A 20,092-nucleotide genomic window follows, 5' to 3' on the forward strand; every position below is an offset into this window, starting at 1 on the left:
TAGCCTTTATCCAGCTCCGTCACCGCACCCCACCAAAAAATTTGTAGGGTACTTTGCACTGACCATTATTTTATTAATATAATTATCACTATTGTAGATGTTTTGATTTTTATGCTTGTTTCTGTATTTATCATCAAATAATTTCCCAGAGAACAAAAAAGTCATGGGAATAGAAATTATTTTCACAGGTGTCTATGAAAAATGCAATGAACATTCAAGTTAAAATTGGTAGACCTAACAGCAGCCAATAAGAGTGAAAAAATATTCTTATTCTTTGCCATTTTCTAGTTGTTAAATATTCCACAAAATGACCAGATAAAAGATGTTCAACATGCCAGTTTAAACTTTGAACTATTTGCAAAACGACTGAGCTCTGCAACATGGATAGAACTGTAACTACATTAATCATAACTCTTCTTCTCTTCAGTGTTTGTCAGTTTCTGGTGGTGCAGCTCTGTGCTGCCTTCAGGAGAATGGGACATCAGAGTATCATCCATAAAATTTCACCCACATGGCATTTATTGTGCAAACCAGAGCTTTCAGTGGAAAAACAAAAGTTCCAGGTCCTTTTAATGCCATACAAATATGAGACAGAAACATGGATTATATCTTTATATAGACCTGTCTATTGATTATAGATTAATAGTTGTACTGGGCAGAAATTACAAAGAACAAATCTGGTTCTTAATCAAATCAAATGAGTCAAATTGAAAGTGTCATGGAGTCATCAGCCTCATGACAATAACACTGACATGAAAAATAATATTGAAGAAATAAATATATCAAATCTAATTAAAAACATAAATAAGTGATCAGTTCTTTACTGTTATGGTCTGTAAGATATATTTATTCTCAGTACTAGATGTGGTCTCAACAAACCCATGGCACTTCAACAATATTATTTTATCTGGAAATAGTGTCTGTTTATTCTTGCCATACAGTCTCTGTATTAATTATTGCTCGAAAGGTCTTGCCATACCAGTTTATTCCTCTGTATTTACTTTAGTTTCTTAGTTTATTCTTGCATTTTGTTCTTCATTCATTTCCATTTAGTTTCATTTGATTAGTTTTATCCTCTCTTGGTTTATTGCTATGTCCACTTTAGTTTTTTTTATGTTGCTAGATTTATTTTATCATTTATTGACGCTCATCATCAGTAATCTTCACTCATCACCTGCTGCGCCGTCTAATCGTCATGTGTTTCACATCATGTGTTGATTTTTCACTGTTCAGCGTCGGATTCTCTGTTTTTATGCCATAATTCACATCTAGTTCGTCGCTCCGTTTTATGTCCCGCTTCTGCTGTTTCAGAGTTTTTAACCCCCTAAGGTGCAGGGCGGTCGGGAAGCGTATCGATGGGGAAAAGACAGACTGACATAAACCTTTTAAAACAACGGAAACAATTTCTGCATTCTGATTATTGAAATTTAAAAGTGCTGTGTTGTTCTATCACCCGTTTCATACCGGACCACTTACAGCTCCGTGTTAACGCCATAAAATGTACGCTCTCTATGGTGGTATCACACATGGAGGGATTTCTTTATTTCCTTATTTAAATGGGTTCATTTTTCAGAGGGATACACAGTGAGGGCATCGTGATTTTAGCTACCAGAAGCGGGAGAACGAAGCTGCGCCAAGAAGCTAACAGAAGCTAACAAACACTGAATAGAAGAAGAGCTGCCACCGATACAGTTGCAGCCAAGCATGATTTAATGTTACACAATACAGTTTTACCAAGTTGCTCAAAGTCTAAACTGGTATTGTTGTGCATTTAAGGTGTAAAGTTTACCTTCAACCAAACGCTCCCCAAAGGCATCCCAGCGCCCCCCTTTTGTAAAAATGTCTGCCAGCGCCCCCTGCCGTCCTCTGAACACCCCCTGGGGGGGCGGTACTGCCCACGTTGAGAACCGCTAGACTAGACTTTGAGACAGGGCATAAGCACAAAAATTAAGCGGAAGTGCTAATCTAGGAGTACATCAAATATTTTTTATTAAATTGCCTGCCGTATTTGTTTCATCTGTTAGTCCTGTATCCTTTTACATTTTGAAGACCCATTTACGGTATTATGATCCAGCTGTAGGAAAAGACAATACTTCTGACTTATCCTGGTTTTAAGATTTTGATTGGGAGTGCTTTAGTAATTTTACAGTAGAATCTTTAGGCCTGTCTGCTGCTTAGTTGACTATATGACAATTTAGAGATACTGTGGTATTTCATCCATTGACCTTCAAAGTATTAATAAAAGCTTTGATTTTTCTCTTAATTTTCCAGATTTATATTCTTTTTATCAAAGCTTGGACATGACAAATTAATAGACATTATCTAATGAAAAAAACCACTAAGCTTACCTGAGGATCTGTTGGGATTAATGAAAACAAATCCAGACCTGTAAGTACAAAGCAACACAAAGTTAATGGTACTAGTAGTTAGGGGCAGTGCAAATATCAAATCTAATTGCAAAATTGGGCATATTTTACTAACTTACTTTGCAATTCAGTAGGAATGGAACTTAGGGTAGATGGGCGAAAAGGAACTGCATACTCGGCAATCGCTGAGGTAAGGTATGACTGTTCTAGCCCTGGAACATTCGGCATACGAAGAGAAGGCTGGTACGCCAACACGCTGACAGAAAACAGGAAAATGGGAACCACTCAGGATCACAGTCAACACAGTACTTTGTACTGATATATTTTATAGAGCTGTGAATTCAAGATTTCTTCTTTTAATAAGAGATGAAAAATTGGAAAAAGAGCAAAATAGAAAAATATGAGAAGGAGGAAACCACCCAGTTTCCCCCCCACCCCCCCAGTGTATTATTTGCTTTTTACTGGCAGGGCAGAATTATTCCTGTAAGATGGGTTTATAGTTTTTATAGTTGATGCATTGAACTGGGAGTGTGCCTCTGCGCATCGGCCGCTGTAGCGGCTTGATCTCTTAAGTTTACATCGGCACGGATCGTGCGCACCTGCTTTCACTCAAACTGGACACAGGCTGACCTGTATGGACATTTATATACTTCTGTGAGAACTCATGTTTCTTTGGAGAATTTATAAAGGTATGAGTCAAGTTTAAAAGCCACATGTGCATATATTAGGACAACTTGTCTCTTAAAGCTTGGACAACCAAAACGGTCTCTGTGGCGCTTATCAAAAACTCAATAGGCATGAAATGGAAAAGCCACAGAATATATCACTCTTCCAAATTATTGGAATCAGTTGTTCCAATCACCTCCATGGCCACACTTGTATAAAATCAAGCTCCTAGGCATGTAGAATGTTTATACAAACAATCGTGAAAGAATGGGTCGCTTTCAGAAGCTCAGTGAATTCCAGTGTGGAACTGTGACAGGTTGCCACCTGTGCAACAAATCCAGTCGTGAAATTTCCTTGCTCCCAAATATTCCAGTCAACTATATTATAAGAAAATGGAAGTGTTTGGGAACGACAGCAACTCAGCCACAAAGTGGCAGACCACATAAACTGACGGAGTGGGGTCAGCAAATGCTAAAGAGGTCGCCACCAGCAGAGTCCATCACAATAGACCTCCAATACTTTAGATTAGCTCAAGAACAGTGTGCAGAGAGCTTCATGGAATGGGTTTCTATGGTGGAGCAGCTGCATCCAAGCCATACATTACCAAGTGCAATGCAAAGGATGCAGTGGTGTAAAGCACCCTGCCACTGGACTCTAGAGCAGTGGGATGAATTAGAGCGGAGACTGACAACCAGGCCTTCTCGTAAAACATCAGTGTGTGACTTCACAAATGCACTTCTAGAAGAATGGTCAAAAATCCCCATAAACACACTCCTTCCCAGAAGAGTTGAAGCTGTTCTAACAGCAAAGGGTACAGACCAAAAGTTTGGATACACCTACTCATTAAATGAGTTTCCTTTATTTTCATGACTATTGACATTGTAGATTCACACCGAAGGCACCAAAACTATGAATTAACACATGTGGAAATATGTACTAAACAAAAAAGTGTAAAACAACTGAAAATACACCTTATATTCTAGTTTCTTCAAAGTAGCAATCTTTTGCTGTGATTACTGCTTTGCACACTCTGCATTCTCTTGATGAGTTTCAAGAGGTCATCACCTGAAATGGTTTTCATTTCCCCTGTCAGGTTAATAAGTGGGATTTCTTGCCTTATAAATGGGGTTGGGACCATCAGTTGTGTTGTGCAGAAGTCAGGTGGACACACAGCTGATAGTCCTACTGAATATAGTGTTAGAATTTGAATTTTGTCAAGACAAAAGCAGCTAAGTAAAGAAAAACGAGTGGCCATCATTACTTTAAGAAATGAAGGTCAGTCAGTCCGAAAAACGAGGACGAGCGCGCGGCGTTTTACCACGGCGTGCAGGACCCTTCTGCTGACGATTCGGATGAGGAGAGCGTTCCTGTGGAGCTGAGGAACCTACAAGAGTACAAAGAGCTTTGTGTGACGCAGAAAAGGTGAAGGGATGGACTCTACATGCCTGGTTCCCACCGTGAAGCATGGAGGAGAAGGTGTGATGGTGTGGGGGTGCTTTGCTGGTGACTGTTGGGGATTTATTCAAAATTGAAGGCATACTGAACCAGCATGGCTACCACAGCATCTTACATGCTATTCCATCCGGTTTGCGTTTAGTTGGACCATCACTTATTTTTCAACAGGACAATGACCCCAAACACACCTCCAGGCTGTGTAAGGGCTATTTGACCAAGAAGGCCAGATGACCTGGCCTCCACAGTCACCGGACCTGAACCCAATCAAGATGGTTTGGGGTGAGCTGGACCGCACAGTGAAGGCAAAAGGGCTAACAAGTGCTAAGCATCTCTGGGAACTTCTTCACGACTGTTGGAAGACCATTTCAGGTGACGACCTCTTGAAGCTCATCAAGACAATGCCAAGAGTGAGCGAAGAAGTAATCAAAGCTAAAGGTGGCTACTTTGAAGAATCTAGAATATAAGACATATTTTCAGTTGTTTCACATTTTTGTTAAGTATATAATTCCACATGTGTTAATTCATAGTTTTGATGCCTTCAGTATGAATCTACAATTTTCATAGTCATGAAAATGAATGAAAAGGTGTGTCCAAACTTTTGGTCTGTACTATACACACACACACACACACACACACACACACACACACACACACACACACACACACACACACGCACACACACACACAAAAAATTCCCTTCTCCCCCTCCGCGGGTGGTCTGTTTCATCCTCTGAGCTCGGGTCCTCTACCAGAGGCCTGGGAGCTTGAGGGTTCTGCGCAGTATCTTGGCTGTGCCTAGAACTGCACATTTCTGGACTGAGATGTCTGATGTTGTTCCTGGGATCTGTTTGAGCCACTGCTCCAGTTTGGGGGTGACTGCCCCGAGGGCCCCGATGACCACAGGCACCACTGTGGTCTTCACCTTCCAGGTCTTTTCCAGTTCCTCCCTGAGGCCCTGGTATTTCTCCAATTTCTCATGCTCCTTTTTCCTGATGTTGTAGTCACTGGGTATTGCTACATCCACCACAACGGCTTTCCTCTGTTCTTTATCCACCACCACAATGTCCGGTTGGTTCGCCATTACCATCTTGTCTGTCTGGATCTGGAAGGCCCACAGGATCTTAGCTCGGTCATTCTCCACCACTTTTGGGGGTGTTCCCCACTTTGATCTCGGGGCTTCCAGTCCATATTCTGCACAGATGTTCCTGTACACTATGCCCGCCACTTGGTTATGTCGTTCCATGTACGCTTTCCCTGCCAGCATCTTGCACCTGCTATTATGTGCTGGACTGTCTCAGGGGCCTCCTTGCACAACCTACACCTTGGGTCTTGTCTGGTGTGGTAGATCTGAGCCTCTATTGCTCTGGTGTTTCACATATATATATATATATATATATAAAATTCCCTTCTCACCCTCAGAGGGGGGTCTCTCTCTTTCTCTCTCTCATCCTCTGAGCTCGGGTCCTCTACCAGAGGCCTGGGAGCTTGAGGGTTCTCCTCCAGTATCTTGGCTGTGCCTAGAACTGCACATTTCTGGACTGAGATGTCTGATGTTGTTCCTGGGATCTGTTTTAGCCACTGCTCCAATTTGGGGGTGACTGCCCCGAGGGCCCCGATGACCACAGGTATCACTATTGTCTCCACCTTCCAGGCCTTTTCCAGTTCCTCTCTGAGGCCCTGGTATTTCTCCAGTTTCTCGTGCTCCTTTTTTCTGATGTTGTAATCACTTGGTATTGCTACATCCACCACAACGGCTTTCCTCTCTTGTTTATCCACCACCACAATGGACCTTACCACAGGGGCCGCGTTTCATTGGCAAATGGCCATTTCACGTCACAGTGCAGCTACCACGTGCGTGACTGTCTCACAAACACAAGCTACAGCAGTTAACACATGCTAATGTACATTGTGAACTAGCAGACCAGCAGAAAGTTTTTGCGTCAGGACTCGAAAAAGAATGGTTCTCCACTGTCAGTGGGGTACCTGTACAGGCGATGTCAGGTATAATGATCATATTTGTGGAACTAAAATTCACAGATTTCCAAAATCTGAAACGGAATGTCTTGCTTGGATCAAAGCTTGTGCACGACCGCATTTGCTGCTCAACCGTCATAGGATCAATAAGAACAAAGGAGTGTCTGCTGGTGTAAGTATTGCTTTGCTTTCTTTGTGTTTAGTGAATGGGGATAATAAGCACATCCATTATGAAAACCTTTTAGCTAAGTACAGCGTAATGGCATTACCGATACAACTTCTACACCTTGAAGCCTGTCTGTAATACAGTCTTACGTCAGCTGAACAGATCAATATGCAATGTGTACCATATCTGACATAGACTAAAGATTTTATTTTACCTGAAAAGGCTTTTTACTTCACTGTAATTGTGTTAGCCACACTAGCACCGAGTACAATGTGTCAGGCCAAGGCACACTCAAACATTTGCCAACAACAGAAATCACTGATTTCAAAAGTAACCCTCAAAACCATGAATGCCTGACTTACCCACCCTTGCAAGAACAATAGGCATCAGTGATCTTGTCCACAGCTATATTTATGCTGAGGGTGTGAGGATCTGCTGTTTTCCTCATCGTATCATTTCTCTGTGACGCGCACAATGTTAGAGGCATCGCGTGGCTCAAACACCTTGATGTCGTCCAAAAACGATGACATGAACTTGTTGGTTCCCTTGTCCAATGTCGTGGCTGATATTTTGTGAAAATCCGGCAGAAATGCTATACTAAACCCACACTCTAATCCTAATTTAGCCATAAGCAACTCTAAACAGGTGGGTTTTAAATTGATTTTTAAAGGCACTCAGTGTTTCAGCTGTTTTACAGTTTTCTGAAAGTTTGTTCCAAATTTGTGGTGCATAGAAACTGAATGCTGCTTCTCCTCGTCTGGTTCTGGGGATGCAGAGCAGAACCAGAACCAGAAGATCTGAGGGGTCTAGATGGTTGGTACAGCGACAACAGCTCTTTAATGTATTGTGGTGCTAAACCGTTCAGTGATTTATAAACTAACATCAGTATTTTAAAGTCTATTCTCTGAGCTACAGGGAGCCAGTGTAGGGACTTTAAAACTGGTGTTATGTCTCTATCTTCCTGGTTTTAGTCAGAACAGCAGCAGCAGCTTCTGGATCAGCTGCAGCTGTTTGATTGATTTATTAGTCAGACCTGTGAAGACGCTGTTGCAGTAATCAATGCGGCTAAAGATAAACACATGGATGAGTTTCTCTACATCGTGCTGAGACATCAGTCCTCTAATCCTAGAGATGTTCTTCAGGTGATAGAAGGCCGACTTTGTGACTGTCTTAATGTGGCTCTGAAGGTTCAGGTCAGAGTCCATCACTACTCCCAGGTTTCGGGCTGATCACTGGTTTTCAGTTGCAATAACTGAAGCTGTGCATTGATTCTAGTTCGCTCCTCTTTAGGTCCAAAGATAATAACTTCAGTTTTGTTTCTGTTCAGCTGGAGAAAGTTTTGGCACATCCACACATTGATCTGTTCTAAGCATCTATTCAGTGATTGGATGGGTTCAGAGTCACCCGGTGACATCGTGATGTAGAGCTGTGTATCATCCGCATAATTGTGGTAGCTAATCCTATTTCCTGTTATAACCTGAGCCAGTGGGAGCATATAAATATTAAAGAGAAGGGGTCCTAGGATTGAACCTTGGGGTACCCCACATGTGACCTTTGACCTCTCTGATGAGAAGTTTCCGATTGAAACAAAGAAATCTCTGTTCTTTATGTAAGATTCAAACTGGACCGGAGAGTCCGACCCAACTCTCCAGTCGATTCAGTAAAATGTCGTGGTCAACAGTGTCAAAAGCTGCACTGAGGTCCAACAGAACCAGCACTGTGGTTCTCCCACAGTCTGTATTTATATGGATATCATTGAACACTTTGACTAGGCCAGTCTCTGTGCTGTGCTGAGCACAAAAACCAGACTGGAAGGAGTCAAAGCAATTCATTATTGTTAGGAAGTTATTTAATTGTTTAAAAACAGCTTTTTCAATCATTTTGCTGATGAATGGGAGGTCAGAGGTCAGAGGTCGGCCTGTAATTCTGCAGTAGTGATTTGTCCAGATTGTTCTTTTTTATTAGTGGTTTGATAACTGCTGTTTTCAAAGCCTGGGGGAAAAAAACACCTGAAGAGAGCGATGAGTTACTATTTGGATCAGATCATTAGCAACAACAGGCAGGACTTTCTTAAAGAAATGTGTGTAGGACATCCAGAGATTAATCCTCTGATCTTTTGAATTTCCTCTAAAAAGAAACTAGAAAACTTGTTGCAGGCATTAGATTGAAGTTCAGGTGGTAACGTCATTGGAGGATTTGTGAGCCTGTCAACAGTTGCAAATAAAGCTCGAGTGTTGTTAATGTTTTTGTTTATGACATCTGCAAAGAAAGCCTCTCTTGCATGTTTTAGTGTTGTGTGATAGTTACGTAGTCTTTCTTTGTAGATGTCATAATAAACGTGCAGTTGAGTTTTACGCCATTTCCGTTCGGCAGAGTTGTCTTGCAGATTGAACTGTTTGTGCATTTCTCCATGGAGATTTCTTCCTACCAGTCACAACCTTTACTTTAATGGGGGCAATGTAATCAATGATATCTGAAAGTTTGCACTGAAAATCATCCACCAACTTATCTACCTCACTATAAGTTAAGAGTGAGGAAGAAGAGTAGATTTGATTAAATGTTTCTGCTGTGTTTTCTGTGAAAGTACGTTTTGTGATAGTAGCATTTTGTACAAGTGGGTTAACGGATAAAGAACTGTCAAAGAAAACAGCAAAGTGATCCGACACGGTGACATCAGTTACAGAGACATTGGAAATATTCACACCCTTACTGATAACCAGGTCCAGTGTGTGTCCCTGAGTGTGTGTTGCTTGTTTGACATGTTGTGTTAAACCAAAACTCTCTAATATATTACAGAGCTTTTTAGCCCCTCGGTCTTCAGGTTGTCAACATGAATGTTGAAATCACCGACAATTATCAAACAATCGTAATCAATACATATGAGAGATAGAAGCTCATTCAAGTCCGCAAAGAAATTTTCCACATATGTTGGTGTTTTTATGGTATTCTTAAATATTGAAGCCACTCCTCCTCCTTTTTTGTGTTTTCTATTCTCACTTAAAAAATTGTACGCAGGAGGCGCTGATTCAATTAGTACGATTGCTTCATTATTGTCATTCAGCCATGTTTCTGTCAGAAATAAAACATCAATATTATGCTCAGTGATGAAATCATTAATTAATAGAGCTTTAGCACAGAGAGATCTGGTATTTAAAAGAGCCAATTTAAGTGACTCGGAGGCTGAAAGCTCTTCAGTCTGAGGTTCCTTTAGGCAGGGGATCAGTCTGAGGTTTGAATTAAGACTGCTGCTTTTTGTACAGTGTATATTGTGTATAGTGAGTTTCTTCAGCCAGTAGGCATGGATCATGTCAGGTCCTGGTGCTGTCCAGTTTTTCATACCTGAGACTCTTTCTTGGACATCTGCCACATCTACCGGGGCTTGTTCAGGGAGGTTGCTGTGGTTAGCCACTGTGCATTGTGTATCTCTTTAGGCGGCTGGCCAAGGCTTGGCAGTTTCGAGGGCTTCAGGTATGGGTATTTGTCATGTGCTTCGGGCACATTATGATTTTTGTCTATTTCTTTTCTTTGTTTTCTTAAAGTGGGGATGTCATTTCCGTCTTGTTCCAGTAGCCCATTTTTCATCAAGGTGCTCTGGTTCCCCAGCACCTTGTTTGGCCGGGCGACGTCTGAGCTGGCATGTCATGCTTATCAATGTCTCTCATGGCATGAGGTAGGCTATGTAGCTCAAAGGGTCTTGCCTAAGGACTCTAAGGACTGGATAGCTCAATGTCACTGTTGTATCTTTTTTGTCCCAGCCTGGATTCGAACCAGGGTCTCCCGGGTGAAAGACTGGTGACTTACCCATTGAGCTATAATATATATGTGTGTGTGTGTGTGTGTGTGTGTGTGTGTGTGTGTGTGTGTGTGTGTGTGTGTGTGTGTGTGTGTGTGTGTGTGTGTGTGTGTGTGTGTGTGTGTGTGTGTGTGTGTGTGCGTGTGTGCGTCTCCCTGCTGGCAGAGAAAGCGTAGAGGTGTGCCGATTGATCGGTCACCGATCATAATCGGACAATTTTCGTGAAAAAGTGCATGATCAGTGATCGGCGATCATTGGCTCTTGTTGCCGATACCGATCAATTGCTTCTCATTTCGCAGCCTGTCTGTGCAGCTCGTCTCCTCTTTCCTTCATACTGCGCAAAAAAAATAATCGATCTCCTCCCTGCTCTGCATAATTACTCAGCTCAGTCAGAAACCGCCACTCAGAACTAGCAGTAATCAGCTAGCCGCCATGCTATCAGGAAGGTTTCATTCAGTAACTCAGGATTGTTTATTGTAATGGATCCTATATTTGCCTTTGAATGTTAAGTTTTATACTTGAATTTTTTTGGCAATGTTGAGAGGTTTTATTTCGACTCTGCATTATTTAGCCTCTTCAGAGCCTCCATATGTTATCAGTCTGTTAAAGATAGTATTATTGATAGTAGTACAATTTGCACAATGCCTGTTTTTTTCTTGGAAAAATTTATTAAAAACAAGTTTTTGTCTAAATTAAGGTGAATTCATGGTTCCTTTTTCCACATAATGTAGTGCTTATGATAAAAAACAAAAATAATAATAATTATATAATTAATAATATAATTAAATAATTAATATAATTAAATATAATAATTATATGATCGGCCCTCATGGGTGATCGGTATCAGTATCGGCAGGAAAAAACCTGATCGGCACATCTCTAGGAAAGCGTACATGGAACGACATAACCAAGAGGTGGGCATAGTGTACAGGAACATCTGTGCAGAATATGGACTGGAAACCCCGAGATCAAAGTGGGGAACACCCCCAAAAGTGGTGGAGAATGACCGAGCTAAGATCCTGTGGGACTTCCAGATCCAGACAGACAAGATGGTAATGGAGAACCAACGGGACATTGTGGTGGTGGATAAACAACAGAGGAAAGCCGTTGTGGTGGATGTAGCAATACCAAGTGATTACATCATCAGGAAAAAGGAGAAACTGGAGAAATACCAGGGCCTCAGAGAGGAACTGGAAAAGACCTGGAGGGTGAAGACCACAGTGGTGCCTGTGGTCATCGGGGCCCTCGGGGCAGTCACCCCCAAACTGGAGCAGTGGCTAAAACAGATCCCAGGAACAACATCAGACATCTCAGTCCAGAATGTGCAGTTCTAGGCACAGCCAAGATACTGGAGGAGAACCTCAAGCTCCCAGGCCTCTGGTAGAGGACCCGAGCTCAGAGGATATATGTGTGTGTGAGTGTGAGAAAGAGCGAGAATTTTATATATATATATATGAAAGATATTTTGGTGCAAATAGTAACATAACATGCTGAAGGTGGTTGTGAATACTGAATAACCTATGTGTAAAGATTTACATACAGCATCTTTTTAACAGATCTATTGATGTTAATCAAAGCACACTTTAAATTCAGCTTACCCTTTAGCATGAATTTCCTCATTCTTGGAGATGTAAATGCACTGTCTCTTAGATGGGGGGGTTGTGCTTGTATCATCATCATCATCATCAGAAGATGAGGAGCTTTCTAGTGTCAGATCAATTACATCAGTTTTCTTGTTGAGATTGGGTTCCACAGGATGGACTACCACTGATGACTGGTGTAAAGGAGTTGTGGCTGAAAAATATAAATGCATGATATATCACCATTAACATTAGTATTGGCTTATCAATTACTCATTTTTATTTTTATCCCGATGATCTTCATGTGCATGCTTCAGAAAGGGGTTGTGGGACCGACCAAGTGGCATTTGTCTGGGCATTTTAAAGTGACCCAGTACAGAATTGTGGATATTTGTGTAAGTAGCAGCAAAAATTAGAAAATTAGAAAAACTGCAAATAACAACAGGAATGTAAAATAGTTATTGGGTTTATTGAGAGCAGTGATGGTTATAGAGCCTGAATGCCCTCCTGCACTGTTGGGCTGGGACGGCCCGGCCTCAGTTCAAACCTGGGTCTGGGTATCTTATTAAGGATAAAATCAACAAAACGTGTTCAAAAAAATGGTCCAACAGGTTGATTAAATGACATTAAAAAGGTAGGAGTGGTTTCGATCGATCGCCTTGTTTTTTTACCTTTGTAAACAGACAACCTGAATACAGTGACCTTTAGTGATGGTACAGAATGGAGAATGGATAAAAGCTGAACTCGTGCTACAACCTTTGTCTCTCTTGGTTACATCCCTGAGGTGTGCCAAGTGTGGCCCACATGCATATAAAGTAAATATGACTATTCATTTAAGTATTTCTTTGTGGATGCATAACTTGCCCACCTTAGTTTGCCTGTTTTTGGTCAACGTGTGCCTCAACATTTGGTTACTGTTCCTTAGAGGTGGACAGAGGACCCACAATTTATACTCCAGGAATAACAGTAGCACTACAACATGTTTTTACTCAAGTAAAAAGTAGCTGAATAAGAAATTAAACAAGAGTAAAGAAGCATTTGGTAAAAAGTTGATCAGTACTGAGTAACTGATCAAGTTATCAATTATTTCATATCTTAAAGAAAATTACACAATTAGAAGGCCCAAAATATAAAGTTCAGTGGAAATTTTGGTATTTTACAAACAAAATGAAAAATTTGTTTAAATAATAGTGATGCTTCATAATAAAATGACTTGATGTTATGTGCTTCGGGCACATTATCATTTTTGTCTATTTCTTTTCCTTGTTTTCTTATAGACTTTAGTTGAATGACCTCTTGTTAATCTATTTTGGAGTTTGGATAATTCCTTTTTGGTTATTTAATTACGTTAATTTGTGGCGCTGTTGGTCCGCCTATAAATAGGCTGGCTTTCGGCATGTTGAGAGCCCCGCCATCTTCCTGCCTGAGCTCCGCCTTTTCCACCCGTTTCCGCTCGCTCCACCCGCGCGGTGCGCGCACGTCCAGTCGCTGTGGGCCGCAGCTGACTTTCCAGCCTGCCATGTGGTATTTCTGTTAGCCTTTGGTTGCTATTCTTGTGATTTTGGCCTGGTGGGACCGGTTGTCCTGTTTTCAATCTCTCTTTTCATTAGATTCTTTTTTTATTTAGTCCGGTACCAGTAGGGGCTTCGACGGCCCTGTATAGGGTCGGCCCCCTGCTGTACCGTTTTGTTCTGTTTGATCGGCTCACCAGGTCCAACTTTCTGTTAATACTTTTGGGGTTTTGTTTTTCTTTACTTTTGGGACACGGGATCTGAGGGCCTTAACGCCATTTTCTTCGCAGAAAATCAGAAGAAGCTGACCTAAGAAAATCCAAGTGAAGAGAATTTATGAATAAAACATTTTGTTAAACCCTCATCTTTTTGTCTCGTGTCCTCAAATATGTTGTGCCCTTGGTGGACGTAACACTTGAGTAAAAGTAAAAAGTTCAGCATAGTAAGAGTATTCCTAAAAGTTCATTTGAGTTTCAAAAAGTTACTCAACTATATTTAAGTAAATGTAATTAGTCACTCCTAAACTCTGCCCTTCTGAGGGAACAGGAGAAGGAACTGTTAAGGAAATAAATTAATCTTATTTTGATACTAAACATTGTTTCAATTAACAAATGAATCATAACACCCAGAACATATTCTGTTGTTATGTTTATTCAAGGGTGAAGGAACAGAATGACTGGAGGTTCTGGCTGAGAGGGACCAGGGCTGACAGTGAGGAGAACCGTCTGCACTGTGAGCAGCACCAGAACTCCTGATGGGTCTCCTTCAGGAAGAACCAGAGAGACGGCCGACCTCCACAGAGAAGAGTTCACCCAAACATCAGAGGAAAAATGAATGCTGGTGCTCAAACAGAGCAGCCTCTTTTCTTAAACCCAACACACACAGGGTGTTGTGGCCCTGATTAAAAACCTGCTAACTTCAATTTAACTGAAACACAGAACATCCAGAAATGTGATGAGCTTCAGCTATAGAGTGAAAATGACACAATGAGATGAAAACATTTGTCTATATCACTCTGTTACACAGGACATTAACATTTTACATTTTAAAGTGTTTGTTCCAGAGCACCTGATACAAACGATAGCATTAGCAGACATTTACTGAGGCCTGAAACATGCAGGGCAGACGACCTGAGGACTGACTGGTTAAACTATTTCACTGACACTTCAGATTGCAGATTTCCAATTGAAGGCGTCTGTAAATGAACACAATCATTATTCAATAAACCAAGCTGTGTAAAATAACTGCTAGGGTTGCTATTAAGAACCCAATATGTCATGTTTGTTCATTTCTACGTTGTCGTACATACAAGGTCCTCCACTCACTGTTTAGCTTCATGTTGAAGAGTCTTCAGTGTAATGAAACCAAAAAATAAAACAGGTCCAAAACTTTCAATCTGTATTCTATTTTCTTTGTTCTATTAAGATTGCTTCGTTTACTTTAAGCCACAAACAATCAATCCATTTTATTGTCTCTGGGACGTGAAAACATGAGATTTGATTAAATTAGAACTTCACAGATTAGAAGGAACACAGATTTCATAATAAAACATTTTGTTTATTCAAAACGGTAAAATACAGACGGTTCTTGCATATCAATGGTATAAGAACAGCCACATTTCTTAAATGAATGTGTCACCAGTGCATTTGGCCGAGTTTCCTGCTCCAGAAAGGTGAAGGTCTCTGGTCATCCTGAAGCTGTGAGCCCACTGGGAGTCTGAAGGGAAACACTGAGACCAGAGGCCTGCAGGATGGTCTGCATCTGAAAACATACATGATGGAAACATTAATGAATGTGCTGCGCCAAAAAGCTGTACTTTTGACCTGGTGGCGATGGAACCAGTTATGGTAGATCTGAACTTTGGTTTGATGACCTAAATATGAGAAGCTTCAGACTGACAGGAGTTAGGTTAAAGCCACATCTTGTGAAGTTGGGATATTTTTCCTCTAACAGGATCTAAAAGAATCGCAACAAACCAGAAGTTGGACTAGAATTTATTTCAATGTCATTTGTGAATGTCAGCTTCTCATTTTCAACAGTGGAGTTTAAAAGTTGAAAAAGGTTATTTTGGAGAGTTTTATTGCATCAATATTTCCACTAAATAAATAGCATGTTTGATACATGAAAAGCCTCTCAGACTCAAAGCAAGATGCCAGAGAGCACAAAACGTAAAAAATATTAATTTAATTTCAATTAATTATCGCGGTAGAAGCCATTTGTTTGTTACTTAATGAAATATAGTCGCAGACGAACGAGGTAGTTAGTCCAAGTTTGTCGTTTATTGAACGTTCAGAAACTACAGCGGCTGTGATGCATCCCAGCAAAGGTAAAATAACGACATCCACTCTAAACCACTCCTACCCGTTTACTGTTGTTTAATCAACCTGTTGCCGTGGCAACCGCCTGAGCTCCACAAACCCAGGAGAGATTAGTTAATCTGCTGGGTTTACTGCTCTGCTCATCAGGGTCTTTGAGTCTCTATTTTTGTAATGGTACCGAGGCGCAACACCTTGTTGACACAATAATTACTGAGATTATTAATTTTGTTGGGCCATTAATTTGAAGACGTTTTGTTGATTTTATCCTTAATAAGATGTATTGGATCAGAGGACGTGCTGGGCCTCAACATCCTGGAGACGTTCAGTTTGTCACCTATTGCCGAGATCAACTCAAAACCTTCCGTTATCGTAATTGAGCCCCATTGATTAAATATGACTGTAGTTGGAAAACAAACATCAGCGTTACTAGCTTACCGTGTAACGTCTGGGCAACCGGAGGATCCTGGACGGACAGCAGCGGTGCATGTCTGAAAGATGGCCTCTGATGCAGATCTCCAAGGCTCTCCACTCTCATTCTTTCAGGTCGATGCTCCATAGAGCTGCCTCTGGATATTGCAGTTCACTTACGATGTACAGTAAAGTTGCTCCTTATAGTTGGATCACAGCTGGTAGCTACGAAGGTGTCCCGAACCTTCAATCGTAAGCCAACTTCAGCGGCCGCTTCGTCCAAACTATAAAAACTCCCGACGGTGAAGCTCTGAGTCCATGAGAGCCGCCAACTGAAACACGTTCTGTCTGAGCGGCAACACGAAAACTAAAGCCAGGAGTAATAACACTATTTTCTAATGAAGTTAATGAGCTTCAGCTTATTGATAACCCGTTAGTAGGTCGCCATCTTTCTTGAAGCAAAGTATGGGTGTGACGCTAACCAACCAATAGGGGAAGTTGTAGCCTGATGACGTGCCTCTCCTCATTTGCATTTATTTTTTTTCTAAGTTTTGCGGGGAAATAGAATGTGATAAATGAGAAAATAAGGAAATACTAAATGAATAAGGGAAATTGGAAAATGGGAAAAGTAAAGATTTTTCAAACAAATGTTGAATGAAAAATAGATAAAAGAAAATTGGGTAAATAAAAAAGGGATATATGAGAAATTGATTAATGAAACTGGGAAATGGAAAATCGGGTTAATGGAAAAAGGAAATCAGAAAATGGTTAAATTAAAAAGTAGATTAATGAAAAATGGGTAAATAGATAAAGGGATAAATGAAAAATGGACAAATGAAAAATAGATTAATGAAAAATAGATAAATGAAAAAGAGAATTAGAAATTGATAATCTGAAAAATAAATAAATGAAAAAATTGGGTTAATAAAAAAAGGAAATTGAAAAGTGGTTAAATGAAAAATAAATTAATGAAAAATGGGTAAATGGATAAAGGGATAAATAAAAAATAGATAAATGAAAGAGAAATTGAGAAATTGATATGAAAAATAAAGAAATGAAAAATTGGGTTAATAAAGCTAAATTAGAAAATGGTTAAATGAAAAATAGATGAAAAATGGGTAAATGAAAAATAGATACATGAAAAAAGGGAAACAGTGAAATTGATATGAAAATAAATAAATGAAAAATTGGGTTAATGAAAAAGCTAAATTATTTAACTAATTTTGTATTTATTTCACTTCTTTTCTTCATTTAGTGATTTATTTTACTCATTTTTTATTTCACCCATTTATTTATTTATTTAATTTTGGCTGAAATGGCTCTCCATATACTGAGGGAAGGAGACGGTCATCTTTGTAAAAAGCATCCCCAAAGAGTGATGTTTCCACCTCCATGCTTCATAGTTGGGATTGCATTCTTGGGGTTGTACTCATCCTCCTTCTTCTTCCAAATACGGTGAGTGTAGTTTGGACCAAAAAGCACCATTTTTTTTTCTCATCAAACCACATGACCTTCTCCGGAACATCCAGATGGTCAATGGCAAACATCAGATGGGTATGGACATGTGTTGGCTTGAGCAGGGGCACCTTGCTCAAGCAAAGCCCCCCTATCCCCCTTGTCTCTCCCCTGTCCTCCCTATCCCCCTGTCCCCTTGTCCTTGCATGGGCTGCAGGACTTTAATCCTGCACCTCTGTACAACCCTTTAAGTTTGGTTCAAAAATATTGTTGTGGTTAATCTGAATTTAGAACTAATCTTTGTTAAGGGTGAACATGCAAAAAATTAACTATTAAATGAGGAACTTATGTATGAGTTACACTCATACATGCATGCCTTTTGCACTTTTTTATTCTCAAAACTATGCATATCTTTCAATCCACTACTTTCCACTATGCAATGCTTGAATAGTTCTAAAAAAAATTTAGAACACACAAGTTTGTGGTTGTAGCATCACAAAACGTAAAAGAGTTCAAGCTGTATGAATAATTTTGCAAGACAGTATATAACTAAATTCTAATGACTTATTTTCCTATTATAAGTATTATACTGGTACTAAGTGATTAGAAAATATTATGTACTTACATTCTTCTTTTCCAACTGAATGAACAGAGAACTTGAACGGATCTTTCTTCGGTCTCATTGGGCACCAGGTCCCGTCCTCTTGAAATTTGATTTCATCAACATCTGAGCAGTCATTAAGGATCTCCAAGAATAAACTGAGAAGAGAGTAAAATATTCACTTAATTCACTACCCTTTTTGAATAAATTTGTCTTTTCTCTCAGTTAAGTCAAAGTTTATTTCGACATCTCATTTAAAGTGACATTAGCTACCTGGATCACCAGTAGCTTAAACATTTAAATATAATAAAGCAATAAAAAAATAACCAAATAAGTAAGAAATAGCTCAAATTAAAAAAAATATTTACACAACTATTGAAGTAAGGGATGGTATCAGGTTAAAGAAGGAATCCTGTTGGGTCTTTTTTGGCCTGTGGGACCCCAGAAGCAGTTGATGGTACTAGTAGAGCAAGTGATAAGTCGGTAAGTCAGGCTTGTTTCCTCTATGAAGGGTGCCCTTTGTCACCAATTCTGTTTATAACTTTCATGGCCATAATTTCTAGGTGCAGCCAAGGTGTTGAGGGGATACATTTTTGTGGCCTTAGGATCATGTCTCTGCTCTTTGCAGATGATGTGGTTCGATTGGCTTTATCAGGTCAAGATCTACAGTTTTTGCTAGAGCTCATTGTAAAGCAGGTGGGATGAGTATCAGTGACTCCAAATCCAAGATCATGGTCTAGAGTCAGAAAAGGTTAAGGTGTCATCTCAAGATGAGAAATGAGGTCCTGTTCCAAGTAGAGGAATTTAAGTATCTACCTCACTCTCATGAGTGAGGGAAAAGTGGAGTGGGAGATTGATAAGTGGATTGGGACTGTATCTGCAGTTATGTAGGTAACGACCGGTTATGGTAAAGAGATAGCTGATTAAAAAGGTGAAGCTCTTGATTCTCTGGTTAATCTACATTCCTACCGTCATCGATCTGGATCACGACCGAAAGAATAAAATCGCTACAAAATTGAATCAAGTGGCTGCAATAAGTTTCTTCCGCAGGATGTCTGGGCTCTCCCTTAGAGATAGGGTGAAAACCTTGGATGTCTGAGAGACATTCAGAGTAGAGCTGCTCCTTCTCCATGTTGAGAGGAGCTGAGAGGGCTTTTAGCTGTCAAGAAACGTGCATCCTGGAGCCGTGGACTCTAACGTTTGTCTGTGTCTATGAAATGCACCAGTTCAACGCTATGATGTTTACCAGAAATTGAATGCACTGTAAACAACCATTCTCCACTACAGGGCAGGTCCAAGGCAAAAGCAAACTAAGCGGTCACTTGGAAATGATTTTTTTGTTTTATTTTTTAGTAATGACTTCTATGTGACTATATTAACAAAAACACACAATTTCTTGATAAAGTTTTTTACAATAATATATATTTGATAATGTATGTCATTTCTTAGATGGACACTAAGAAAAAATAAATTGCTCTTGGGTGCCTCTTGGTGCCCGTGGCAGGTCAAGCTTCACCAGTAACATGAGCTGCTGTGCAATGTGAAGTGTGTATCCAAACCTCCAAGGCACCAGTGGAAGATAAATTGGCAAAACAATGTCATAAAAAAGGATTTATCCTTCATGGAGAGAGAAAAGACAGAGGAAGAATAGTTAACAAAGGCCAAGATAAAGGTATGTTTGCATGTCTCTTGGTAATGTAATGTTTACCAAAAAGATTTGTGGTGCTGCTAATAGAAACCTTGCTCAACAACAATCTTGTCCAGTTCAACATCTAAACATTTATGCTACAGTCATGGCC

The 20,092-nt window shown here is 40.2% G+C and overlaps 1 protein-coding gene across 3 annotated transcripts in view; it reads right to left on the bottom strand.

Annotated features, from left to right (window-relative positions):
* Positions 1–20,092, bottom strand: part of pias2 (protein inhibitor of activated STAT, 2) — a 57,661-nt gene that overhangs the window by 9,764 nt on the left and 27,805 nt on the right. For all 3 annotated transcript variants that reach the window (XM_081611160.1, XM_008402246.3, XM_008402247.3), the window contains 4 exons: positions 18,318–18,451; positions 12,019–12,214; positions 2,486–2,622; positions 2,349–2,386 (listed from right to left, as the gene is read on the bottom strand). In XM_081611160.1, the coding sequence (XP_081467286.1) occupies positions 2,349–2,386; positions 2,486–2,622; positions 12,019–12,214; positions 18,318–18,451 (505 nt within the window). The remainder of the gene's footprint in view (positions 1–2,348; positions 2,387–2,485; positions 2,623–12,018; positions 12,215–18,317; positions 18,452–20,092) is intronic.

The sequence above is a fragment of the Poecilia reticulata genome, chromosome 9 (genome assembly GCF_904066995.2).
Source record: "Poecilia reticulata chromosome 9, P_reticulata-male-v2, whole genome shotgun sequence".
Lineage (NCBI taxonomy): Eukaryota > Metazoa > Chordata > Actinopteri > Cyprinodontiformes > Poeciliidae > Poecilia > Poecilia reticulata.